Raw genomic sequence first — 13041 nt, 5'->3', positions numbered from 1 at the left:
CAGCCGCCCTTCCGCCCGCAGCCCCTGAGCTGCCCGCGTCCCCCAGCCTCTCGCTGCTCTCCACCAGCCCAGCTCGCCGTCCTCGCCCGAGTGCCTTCCCCACTGCTCTGGGCCGTCCAGGCCCTGAGGCTCGGCACTGGCATCACCTTCTCTGCCAAGTCCTCTGCCCAAGGCAGCCCACCCTGCTCTGCATGATCGCGGTCCTGGGGGTAGGACCACACAGAGCGAGGAGGGACAGAGAGCCTGGATGTGGGACACAAACAACATGCAGCCCGCTCGTTCCTTCCCCCAGCACAGCCAGGGGCAGCCCTGGTGTCCCATCACCCAGGGGGACGCGGCGCGGCCCGGGCAGGGGAAGGCGAGGGGTGGGGAGGAGCCTGAGTTTTGGACCACCCCTGCAATGCCAGACACTGGCCAGGAGAAGGACTAGCCCGGGACCCCCACACCTCGGCTCCGCCCGGGATGCTTCCACCAGACTCAGACCAAAACCCACACTTGGCACCCAGCCCCACTCCAGACCCCGGGACGTCACCTCACACACCCCGACTTCATGGCAGACCCCCTGGAGCCCTCACCTCCTGACACTCGGGCCTTGCCTTGCACACCCCACACCGTCTTCCTCCCTCGGGCGCGCGCTTGGCTGTCTCCGTGTGGTGGACACGCTTCTCTCGACGTATTTTAACCCCTGGGCTCCGGCACCTTCCTCCTCAGGTGGCGCTTCATGTTCTCCGTAGCCCCTTCCCTCTTGGAATCTCGTGGTTCGTCTTTCCTCCTTGGCATCTGTCTCTCCGGGTGGCAGCCGGCACTGAGGGCAGGACGTGTCCAGCAGCTTCCAGGGCTCGAGGGGGCGCGGGGGCAGGGCAGGATGGCCTCGACCAGCCGACAGGCAGCGCACACGGCCCTTTGCCCGCCAGAAACACAGAAACGCAGCCGTCACCTCATCCGCGGATGCTGAGCTCCTGCTGTTTGAAGGGTTTGCTTCTAGGAGAAATGCCTTTAGCCCAGGCAGCCTGACAACTCACGACCTTGGCCCAGGATTATCAGCAGAAACATGAAAAGAAAAACCAAACTGCATCTCCAGGCCTGGCCTCGCCTCCCCATCACACCACACAATCCTTGGTCCGATCGTCCCCTTTGAGAACTGGCTCAAAATAAACACATTCATTGTCACACAACTAGTCATTCCAGCACGACAGAAAAGAAACAGTGAAACAAGTTTTTGGCCACACAGTACTCTGGCTGATGGGGGCGCAGACCACATCGGCAGCAACAGTCTGAGGTCTAACCTTTCTAAACCTCTGTCCAACAGGAGCCAGAACCTGCAGATCCTGCACCCAGCGGACCTGGAGCAGCAGGTGTCGGACCCAGGGACTTCGGCAGCCAGGCCCAGAGCTTCTCCGTAATAAGCCTCCATCGGAACTGGAGTCAGGATCAGCAGGAGACGAGCTGGGTCAGAGGCCGAGGAACCTGCCTTGTTGCTTCTGCAGGGAAAACCTGAAGTTCATGGCTTTCCATGCTACACTGTAAAAAAGAACCATTTCAAATGCTATTCCAATGCGCTGCTAGAAGAGGTCCAACTAGCAATAGGTATCTCATTGAAAATAAGCCTTTAATGTAGCAGGAACAGTGCGGCCAGCTCACCCTAGAGAGAGCCTGCCAAGTGCAGCAACACGCACACAGCACAGCGTTGGCACAATTCAAATATCAGCTGATGAGGGAATGACTAAACTGTGTTATATTAATACAATTTTGTTGTATTTATACGATTGATATGTCCATTATAAAAGACTGATGTGTATCTACATACATTAACAAAGAGGAAGAAAAATACACTGCCAGGTTTAGGTAACACTGTACCAACTAACTGTACATATAATGAAAGGTCTGGAAGAATTTCACCAAAGTGTTAACAGTGGTCCTTTCAGGGCAGTGGGGCTTTTAATTACCATGTTGGTTGGATTTTCTTTTACAAACAAACAGAAATGACTTTTAACATGAAAACGTTTTACAAAGAGTTGAATGATTCTTTGGATATGTTTACGATATGTTAGGTTTTTTAAAAACAAGAGTACAATTAAAAATAGACTATGGACTTAAATATGTAAAAGTGTATACAACTAGGAAGAGCTCAGGAATATAACCCAAGTCAGTCAGGATAATCTCCCTCCGTTTACATTTAAGGTGTTTTGGTGGGACTATTAGAAAATTGAAAACACAGCCGCTCTGCTTTCCTCCCTCCCCAAGGCGCCACTGGGCATCCTGAGGACGGGGACACAGGACACGGAGACGGCTTGACTGAGTGGGGCGACTGCGGGAGCGGAGACGGACACTGAGTGTCTGAGGGGCTCAGAGGATGCCTTCAGGCGGACACCCCTGGAGAGGATGCCTTCAGACGGACACCCCTGGAGAACAATCTCCAGATTCTTCTCGATGGTGGGCGGCTCTGGCTTTGCTTGCTTCCAAATAAGCTCCATCAGCACATTCTCTCCTCCCAGCCACGCCCACTCCCGGGGTGAACAAGGGCTTCGGTTCCCACGTTTGAGCAGTGGGAGATTGTTTTTGGCCTTTTCTTTAATTAAAAAAAAAAAAAAAAATAGCAAGTCCTCCAAATGCGCAAACTTCCAAGAATCTGTGGCAAGTAAAGAAGCGAGACTCGTGAAAAGGCTCCCATAGTAGAGGGATGTTAACCCCAAGTTCCCGTCTGTTCCTATAAGCCTTAGGGGATGCACAGGAGACTAATTCAGCAAATAAACCTCACCCAGGCAGTGCCTGAGGAAAGAGAATAAAACAGGGAGGGGAAAAGAGAAATCCAATCCAGCAGCTTAGGAAGCACACGCAGCACACTGAGTGGGTGCTAAGCACTGAGGCTACCACACAGCCCCTCAGTGAAGACTCAGCTCCAGCACCCCCGGCCCACCCCCAATTTAAACAACAAACACACCTCCAGCTGTGTAATTAAGAATCAAAGAAAAACAATTATACGTAGGAATTTATGCTCCTGATGCTGCAAAAGACTACCAGTGCAGGTAACCAAATTCCACTCATTCTGCATGCTTTACTTTGGAGAATGTCCCTTAGTTACTTTTTGAGGCACCTCACTTAAGTGAAATCAGAAGCAAATTCCATCATGTCAAATAAAATGTCCAGAAATAAGTTCAACTTCTGATAGACCCAAAACTTTACAAACGTGCCCTCCTTATATCAGGAACCCAAACAAATGCCAGAACTGCCAAGAACAGTTAACAGATAACATGCAAACGTGTGACATTTGTGTTTACTTTAAAAAGGAAGTGGTTCAGCGTGTAATTATCTTGAAAGCCGCACCCCGAGGGGAATGAAGTCTTTTGAGGGAGGCCCCTTTCCCTGAGGGACAGAGGAGCAGCCACTCCCCGAGGATCTGCCTGCAGGGCTGGGGCCTGGAGGTCAAGGGCAAGGCTGAGGTTCGATGGGGTAAGTGGTGAAGACTTATTATTTACATTTCCTGTTTACACCGCTGAAAAACAGAGTGATATACTCAAGTATCCGGCTCCACAACAGGTCTTGGTCCTGCTCTCTCTGACCAGAGTTGGCTTCCAGAATGTTCCTGCATCACAAGGCTGCACTCCAGACTCTCCTGTGAGCACTGCCCCATCCTGGAAGCTGCTGGGTTTTGCCCCAAAGTGGGCAAAGCATTAAGGGGAAAGCCTGGCGACAGCTGTCACCCCCAAGGGAAAGGTTTTGAACGGGGACTTAACTGCCTGGGCCCAGAGCCCCTCAGCAACCTCATGGGATTTGGGAACAAGTTCCTAACAGTATGAAATAAAATACGTGGGATCACAAAGAAATAAATTATTTTGACAGACACTTGTTATAATATTAAAGCAAATGCAGTAAACAACAATATGCACAATTATTTCTAAATCATGATGATTGTAAATGTTATCTAAGAAATCTGGCTGCAACCATGATCCCACAGGAAAGTGTGATTTCCACTGGCAACAAAATAAAAGATCCTCTTAATCTTACTGTGCTGTGCAGGACGGAACTGAACTTCAGACAGAAGCGAGAGAAAAGATGGCCTCATCCATCGAGCTCTTGGGGGCTGGGAGCCCTGCAGGAGCCAGGTGTTTCCCCAGCCCGAGCACCGAGGTTTGACGCTGACCACATCTGTCATGTCCAGGTGCCGCTCCCAGAAGCACATTTTCCTGTTACCAGAGTAAGAGATGTGTTCCTAAAAATGTTGGACAAATGTATTAGTCAAAAAGCCAAAGTATTCACCTCTACTGAGAAGTGGGCCTGCCACAGTTCAGACTCAGAGAGCCGCAGGGAGACACTTTATTTTCTAACAGATTGTTGAGATACAATTTACATACCATACAGCCCACTCATCTAACATGCACAATTCAATGGCTGTTAGCATATTTACAGAGCTGTGCAACCACCACCACCATCTAGTTCCAGAAGATTTCCATCAGTGCAAAAAGGCAAAAAGAAACTCATCTGTGTCCAGGAGTTTGCCTATTCCAGATATTTCATATAAATGGAAGTATCTGCTTGATTCCCTGTTTTCAATCACTTTGGGCATATGGCTAGGAGGGGGGTTGCTGGGTCAAAAGGTAATTCCACCTTTTCAACCTTCTGAAGAACCACCAAACTGCTTTCCAAAGAGGCTGCACCATTTCACATCCCACCAGCAAAGCTTGAGTGTTCCTGTGCCTCCACATCCCCTTCAACTATTTTCCATGTTTAAAGGTAACAGCCATCCTAGGAGGCATGAAAAGGTAACTCATTGTGGTTCTGATTTGCATTTCCCTAAAGACTAATGATGTTGAGCAACTTTTCACGTGTTTATTGGCCATTTGCATATCACCTTTGGAAAAACGTCTGATTTAGTTCTTTGCCCATTTTTAAATTGGGTTGTTTGTCCTTTTGTTGTTGAGTTGCATAAGTTCCTTATATGTCTGGATGTTAAAATATTTTTGCAGTGTCTGAATAATATCCCATTGTATGTATGTATGTATGTACCACATTTTGTTTGCTTGGGTAGTTCTAATTTTTGGGGAATAATGCTGCTGTGGATATTAGTGTATAAGACTTTTGTGGACATCTTATCCATTTGCTGGTATCTTGCTGAGCAGTTTTACATCTATATTCATAAGGGATATTGCTCTTTGGTTTCATTGTGATGTCCCTGTTTGGCTTTGGGGAAGAAACTATTTTAAGTGGCATTAGAATGCTCACTTCATTTGTGACGGCAAGATAAAGTTTCCTTTTAAAATATATTTAAATAAAATGTATGTCAATTTACAGAAAACTATTAAGTAAAATGAAAGTGAGGGTGGATTGCACTGAAAACCATGAAAAGGTGATGACGGTGACTGAGGCCTCAAAACCCTGGTATATGGTCGTGAGTGCTCACTGCTGCCCGGGAGCCCTGGTGCAGGGTCGTGAGTGCTCACTGCTGCCTGGGAGCCCCAGCCGCCCCTCATCACCTTATTCTTGCAGCAAAGAAGATGGGATGGGGGTGCAGGTTCTTTGAAGTGGTGCTCTGTTCACACTGATTAGCACAGCACAGGGTTCTAGGGCATTGGGGGGCTACTGCTTTCTCTGAGTGATTACAGAATACAAGTGACTCCCCACCCTCTCCCACTCTGTCCTCTTACAGCCAGAAGGGTCCTTGTGGGCAGTGGGAAGGAAGACTTCCCAGTAACAGGACTCGTAGGCGTCACAGACACTGGGGACATGTTCCAGGTGGACTCCGTAGCAACCCAAGGGCTGGATGTTCCACCCCATTTTACAGATGAGGAAAGGAGGGCTCAGAGGTTAAAGAGTGTGATCAGTGTCACAGGGCCAGCAATGCAGGCGCCCCGTGGCCAGCAGGAAAGGTTTAGAAAAAGCAAGAGCTGCAGGGCCTCGGCCAGGAGCCCTCAGGCTCGCTGCTGCCTCCCATGCTTCCCACAGCGACTACGGCCCTGTTTCTGCACGTGGCATCCAGCACCGTGGCCTGGGCCCCCCGGTCGCAGGGAGTCCCCGGCCTGCTCGTCACACGCCTCCACGGGTGGGGCCGCATGTGCCGGGGACAGTGCCAGGGCAGGTCCGGCCATCGTGGTGCTCGGCACCTGGCGGGGACAGCAGACGTGGGGAGAAGGCTTCTGGGTGCACAGGCTCAAGGAAGAGCGAGCAGAGCGGGCGCGGGGAGTGCGAGGGGTGGGGGAGCCGGGGGGGCGTCGGGCCCTTCTGCGGCGGGTGTGCGAGCAGACACCACGCCAGGGCCGGGCTCTGGGCGCAGCGGGGCCGTCCTGGGGCAAAGCCGCGAATGAGCAGAGCCCGGAGGAGGCCACCGCCTCGGGGCTGACCAGGAGGACGCGGGTCCAGGCGAGGGTCGGGGAAGGCGCCGCCCGATCCGTGGCCGTGGAGAGGGGGAGGGTGCCTGGGGGGCTGGTGGGGGTGCGATGACAACTTCGGGGCCCCAGGAAGGGCGGCGCCTGGCGTTGGGGGGCCCCGCGCTCTCGCCTCGCTCTGCCTCCACCCCGCAGCGACGACGCGGATGTTTCCGGGGCGCGACCGCGTGTGCGCCCTCAGCGCGTCGTAACCCGCGGCGCCTGCGGGTGGGCCCGACCCCGCAGCCCCCGGCCTTTCTGCCCCCGCTCTGCTGCTGCTTCTGGCCTCCGCTCAAGCTTCACCCCTCCCGGAGGCTGCCCCTAACGCCCCAGACACACCAGGCCCAGCTCGGAGTCCCCCGAGCCGGCGCCGGGCGCCGTCGCTGCCTCTTTCCCCCACGGCGCAGCGCGCTCGGCGGGTCCACCCGGGAAGGGGCGACCGCGGCCGAGGCACCACTGACGCCCCGGCATCGAGCCGCCACCTGCAGGTGCTTCTTCTGCATGTTGTTCTGGAATGTTAAGGCCCCTGCAGTTTGTAGAGAGGAATATTCCAGAATGCAGTTCTGAGGGTGGGTAGCACGACGGATTGACAGCGGGCCCCTCCCTGTTAGCCGTGAAACCCATGTAAATAACTTACTTCCCATAAAACGATATTGTTATTCCTTATAGTGAAGCTAGGCCTTTAGAGCAAATAGTCTTTCCAGTCCTAAAAAGATGGAAAATACCCACCACTAACCATAAGCAGCATTTTTAGATTATGGCTGACGCTTTCTCATTATCGGGTTTATTTGCTTCTGGTTAAAATGCTGAAAGTAACAGTATTATTTTTTACTCAGTATTTAAAAGTCAGAAGTCAATGCTATTTAAGGTGAAAAATGCATTATTTTCAAGCCTTTCTAAGAAAGTAATGCTGACCAAACAAATTTTAATTTCTTTACATACCTCCCACCACAACCTAACAAACAGAATCACGTGGTTTGTAAAGACAAAATTAAAGCTGTCATTATGTTTTAGGCGGTTGCCCGACGGGACCAGGGTACCTCTTTTCTGGATGAAGACGCGGAGGAGGGGGCTTGCGCTGGACACGGCCTTGGAGAAGTTGTCGTCGTTGTTGATGGGCAGCAGGTCGCCATGCACGTCGGCGTAGCCGATCGTCACCTCGGCGTTGGAGATGTGGTGGGTGTGCACCATCAGCTTGTAGAAGTCCTCAAATTTCCCAGGCTTATGGCGGTCCAAAGAGAACCTTCGGAACTCGGCCCCGAACTACAAGGAAAGAGACTGGGGGTAACAGGCAGCAGGACACGAGCACCAGCTTGAGGAAATAAGTCACGGTTTGTCTTTTGCTGTCCCTCAATAAACAGCAAATACAGACTGAACGTTATAGATTGAGTTGTGCCCCCTACAAAATACGCAGAAGTCCTCACCCCCGTCCCGCGAACTGGACTCACTTTGTAAGCAGGACCTTTGAGGATGTTACTAAGGTCAGGCCAAAGTGGGGGGGCTCTTAGTCTCTGTGGCTGGAGTCCTCACAAGCAGAGGACGCAGTTAGCAGGACGGAAAGAGGCCGGCAGCCGCGGGTAGGGGGGCAGGTGCGTGATGCTGCAAACCGCCAGCAGAACCAGGCAGACTCGGCAAGCCTGGCCCCGCCCACACCCCCTGACCTAAAGAGCCTGAGACTATAAATTCCTGCTGTTTAGGCAATCCACGATGTCCCTTAGCCTCTCCCAGGCCCTGGGCACGCAGCCCTGGAGGAAACAAGAAACTCCTGGGGCAAGGAGAGCAGTTGTAAGAAATGAAACATAGGGTGCCGATCAGTGTGGTGGGAGCGCAGGTGACAGACAAGGAGACCCCGAAGCCCTCTGCCCTCGGACCAGCTCCACCCAGATTTCCAAGGAGGTCCTGAAGCATCAGGGCTAACACTGAGGCCAGCACCGCAGGAAAAAGGAGGCTTCACAGTGAATACAAACATGGGCAGCGCTAAGAAACGGGTGCAGTGCAGCAGGAGGCTGGTCGGGGCCCGGGAGGAGGGCAGGGGGCTGAGGGGTCCAGGAGGAGGAGGCAGCATCGGCACAGGCCGGAAGCCGGGCCCAGATGACCCCCAAAAAGAGGCAGGAAGGGGTAAGGGCCGGCTAAAAATTCTGGACTTTTTCCCAAGGGTAGCAGAAGTCCTGCAAGGGTTTTAATTTTTATCCAAGGGAGTCTCTTGATTTGATTGGCATTTCCAAATCAGAAGTGGAAGCAAAGTGGAGTGAGCAAAGGAAGCTAGTAGAAAGGATACTTCACAATCCAAGGGAGCCATGATGGTGGGTTCCACTCTCAGCCGAAAAAGATGGTAACGATGCTCTTGGAAAGACCCCGAGATGGTGCCAATGGGCAGTCCTGGCCGAGAGAAGGTCCCCTCTGGAATTGCACACAGGTAACCCCAGTCCTTGGGAAATGCCCTGGGCCTGGAGTGCCTGATTCAGTTGCTCTGGGGGGCAGCCCAGGAAGTTCCCAGAAGGAGAGAAGCTACTGCCTGGGGGCCACACTCAGAGAACCACTGGCTCCAGGAGATGGGCTCTCCAGCCCCCGACTGCTGAGAACAGCCCCCTGCACCACCTCCTCCTCACTCATCCTGCATCGCCCCAAGGAGTGAAAAACCCCAAACAATGGGACAGTTCAAAATACTGGTTTTGGGGAAAGTCACCTTTAGTGACTAATGAAATGCCTAACTTACCCCACAGTGCTAGTCCAAGGGCTGGGGGGAGGGGGAACGAGAGCCTGGAAGTCCTGGTGCTCTGGACCCAGAGGAACCCAACACCTGAGGGGGCCACGGAAGGAGTTCCACAGAGTTCCACCCTGAGCCTGTTGTCAGAGGGGCTTCGCCTCTGAGGGAGAGCTCTGTGCAAGCAAAACAGAGCTCACACCCCAAAAATGTTCTCCCTAATGCCATGTTGGAAGATAAGCAATTCTTTTTCCAATATTTGTCCCTAGGATGCACCATTAGCTGGGGGCAAAGTCAGTGCAGCTGGGGTGAGCAAGGCAGGTGTTTTCAAACACCGGGACTACATCCAAGATACAGGAGATGTAGTCTGTACCATCAGTTTAATGTGATTTCTTTCTCATTCAGTTATCCAGTCAAATTGAGAAATGTTTATCTCATCTTTCTATCTCACATATCTAATACACACAAACTTCCAAATTTGTTAGTCTGTGGCAGTGCGTGCCCTTCTTTTCACTAAATACACAAAACGAGTTTAGTCGTAATGGCTAACAAAACTGATCAGAGCATTTCGGATTTTATATATGATTCTTATTTAAATATTCCCCAAACTGAACCCAAGCTCAGTGGGCACTCACACTCGGCCCCCCCCCCCACGATCCTCACCCCTGTGACACGCATCAGTGAGAAACGCGGGTATTAGATATGCTAGCACCACAGTGTCTTAGTCTCACCTGTGTTTAGCAGCTAATCTAAGATGCATCTCAATTTATTTCTCAGTGCTTTCAATAATTTTCCTCAAAATATGTATTAACATGTTCATTTGAATTGAAAAATGAATTCAGACTTTCTCCTGACAGAAAGCAAGTCTGATTAGTGATTGATAACGAGGCTGCCTTTGCTAGTTATATGTCAAACATGGATTATACATGGAACGAGCTCCAGAGTTTTGACAAAAAGATATAAATTGTGATATAATAAGAGCATTTAAAAAAAAAATCCCCAATGGTATGAAATACTAAATTATTCTTTTATTTTTTCCAGTATATCAGATTAAAGAAGGTGCCTATAAACAAAAGAATTGGCAGGTGTAATTTATTGTCATATTATTTTTGGTAAAGGCCCTTTACTTGCCAGAAATTGAAAAAGTAAGTAACTCTAATGATTAAGTGTTGTGGTTTGAAGCTCTCTGTACCCCAGAAAAAGCACATTCTGAAATCTCATCCATTTCTGGGGTGTGAACCCACTGTAAGTAGGATCTTTTGATGAGGCTACTTCAGTTAAGGTGTGACCCACCTTAATCAGAATTTTTACTGGGGTCCTTTATAAATGGAATGGACACCGACAGAGAAAGCCACGGAACCAAGAAGCTGGAAGCAACGAAACCTGAACAAGAAGAGAGAGGCCAGCAGACGCCGCCATGTGCTTTGCCATGTGGCAGAGGAGCCAGAGTTCACCGGAACCAGCCTTCAGGAAGAAAGCCCTGCTTGGATGATGCCTGGATTTGGACATTTTCTCAGCCTCAAACTGTAGGCTAGTAAGTTCCCATTGTTCATGCCAACTCATCTCACGGTATCTGCTTTGAGCATCTTAGGAAAGTAAAACACTGGGCAATAAGCTGTGCAAATCAAGTACTTCCCAATTCTTTGTTTTCAGCAAAATTGGAAGTGGTCCTGAGTTGTCAGCTAACAGATTAAAAATGATTTTTAGTGTTAGACTATGCTCATGGATCAGTGAAGTGGCAAAGAACTCAATAAAATTGTCTTGGGGGAGTGTAATAGAAACAAGAGATTAAAGAGAAAAAGGAACCACATAAAATTTCCAGGCATTAAAATAGACCTCATCAATCCTATTTTTAAATGGATGATGGTAGTATCAAATTACTAATTCAGATTTCCTTGGCTATTTTTAAAAGATCATACGATAAAAGTTTTATTTTTAAATGAAATGTTTACAACATACTAGAAATACATCATTTGCAACTATTTATATTTATTACAAAAAAAGTGATGCCACCTTAAATTTGTTTTTCATGTCGCAGGACTTACTGCAGGGGTGACTGCTTCAGCATCTGTTGAGCTTCGACTGGGAAACCACCTCAGATGGAGCTGCCTGTTCTGAGAGGTCATCTCTTCACTCCAAACCAGTTACCAACATCAAATGTAACTCGATACTTACTAAGAAAAGCCTTAGGAAAAGCTTACACTGCTGTGCCTGGTAAGGCTATCAAAAGACATGTTAATGGACAACTGCATCAGAGGGCTTTTGTGGGTCAAAAGACATTACCAAGAAAGTGAAAAGACAACCTACAAGATGGGAGAAGATGTTTGCAAACCATTTATCTGACAAGGGTCTAGGATTTAGAATATATAAAGAACTCTAGAGCTCAATAACAAAAAGACAACCCAATTGAAAAACGGACTTGAATAATTTATCCAAAGAAAATGTGCAGATGCCACAAGCACATGAAAAGATGCTGAATATCATTAATCATTAGGGAAATGCAAATGAAAGCCATGAAATACCACTTCATTCCCATAACCAGTAGGATGGCTATTACCAAAAAACTGGAAAATAATAAGCCTTGGCCAGAATGTGTGGAAATTGGAACCCTCAAACATTGCTGGTGAGATTGCAAAATGTGTAGCCACTGTGGAAGGTGGTATGACAGTTTCTCAGAAAGTTAAACTTATAGTTACCCAGCAATTCCACTCCTAGGTATATACCCAGAAGAACTGAAAACAATTGTTCAAACAAATACATGTCCACGCACGTTCCCAGCAGCACAGTTCACAGTGGCCACCAGGTGGAACAGACCATGTGACCACCAGTGGATGACAGGGTGAACGAAACGTGGTCCAGCTGCACCACAGAATATTATTCAGCCATGAAAAGGAATGAAGTTCTGATACATACGACGTGGGTGAACCTTGCAGACAGTACACCATTGACAGAAGCCAGACATAAATGTTCACGTACTGTATGATTCCATTGAAACAGACTGTCCAGAACAGGTGAATTCATGGAAACAGAATATAGATTGGAGGCTGCCAGGGGGGAACGGGGAACAACTGCTAGATGGAGCTAGTAGCTGCACAACACTATGAATGTCCTCATTGCCACTGAATAGTTCACTTTAAAATGGTTAATTTTATATTATGTGAACTTCAACTTAATAAAAAGAGAAAAATATTTAAATCTATAGATACTGAAACAAATTCCTTATATCCTGTCAAATGTAAAAGAGCAAGTTGCCAGCTCTCATAGAGTGGGAAGTAGGACCATGTAGAATGTGTAGAATGTGTGTAGTATGATCCTCTTTCGTTAAAAACCACCCAATCAATCCACCCACCCCTATGTATAAATATCTTCCCTCAGATTTATATGTATGAACAAGAAAAAGCGGGTGTAAGGGTGCATGCTGCCAGCACTGCTTCTCGAGTGGAGGTTGGGGAGAGCAAGGAGAGGTGTGATTGACCTTCTTACACATCCTTGTACTGAGCTATTTCACTTTTTATGACAAGCATGTGTTAGTGCTATAATTTGAAAAACACCTAATAAATATACATTTTTAAAGTTTACCTTTCCACCCCTGTCACCCGAATATGGTCTCTGTCATTTCCCCTAAAAGGATCCAGGGCTTCTTGACTAAATGGCTAATTCTAAGTACTCGGCAAGAAATATACGTAAGCCTGTGAATCTCTTCCTTTGAAAGAAAGGAGTTATCAAAGACTACTGGGTCATATCAAAAAGACTCAGGAGCTAAGCTGAATAATCTCCTCTCAGCCAAAGATGGGGCCATTTGTGTTTGACCATCAATGTGGATAATTACATTTATGGATTGGAACACATCCAGTGTGCATAAATACATCTGCTTTTAATGACAACAAAAAATTACTCATCTTTTTTTTTTTTTCTATCTTCTTTTTAATCACTGAATTGCAGTTTTTACAATTACTCTTAGAACAATTCAGGTAATGA

At 48.6% G+C, this 13041-nt stretch overlaps 1 protein-coding gene across 1 annotated transcript in view; it reads right to left on the bottom strand.

Annotated features, from left to right (window-relative positions):
• The window catches only part of PARD6G (par-6 family cell polarity regulator gamma), a 104810-nt gene that overhangs the window by 66553 nt on the left and 25216 nt on the right, over nucleotides 1-13041 (bottom strand). The window contains exon 2 of the mRNA XM_037805679.1: nucleotides 7400-7622. Coding sequence (XP_037661607.1) covers nucleotides 7400-7622 — 223 coding nt within the window. The remainder of the gene's footprint in view (nucleotides 1-7399; nucleotides 7623-13041) is intronic.

This window comes from Choloepus didactylus, chromosome 16 (assembly GCF_015220235.1).
Source record: "Choloepus didactylus isolate mChoDid1 chromosome 16, mChoDid1.pri, whole genome shotgun sequence".
Lineage (NCBI taxonomy): Eukaryota > Metazoa > Chordata > Mammalia > Pilosa > Megalonychidae > Choloepus > Choloepus didactylus.
Note: the sequence above shows the minus strand (reverse complement) of the source record. Positions and strands in the feature narration are given on the sequence as shown.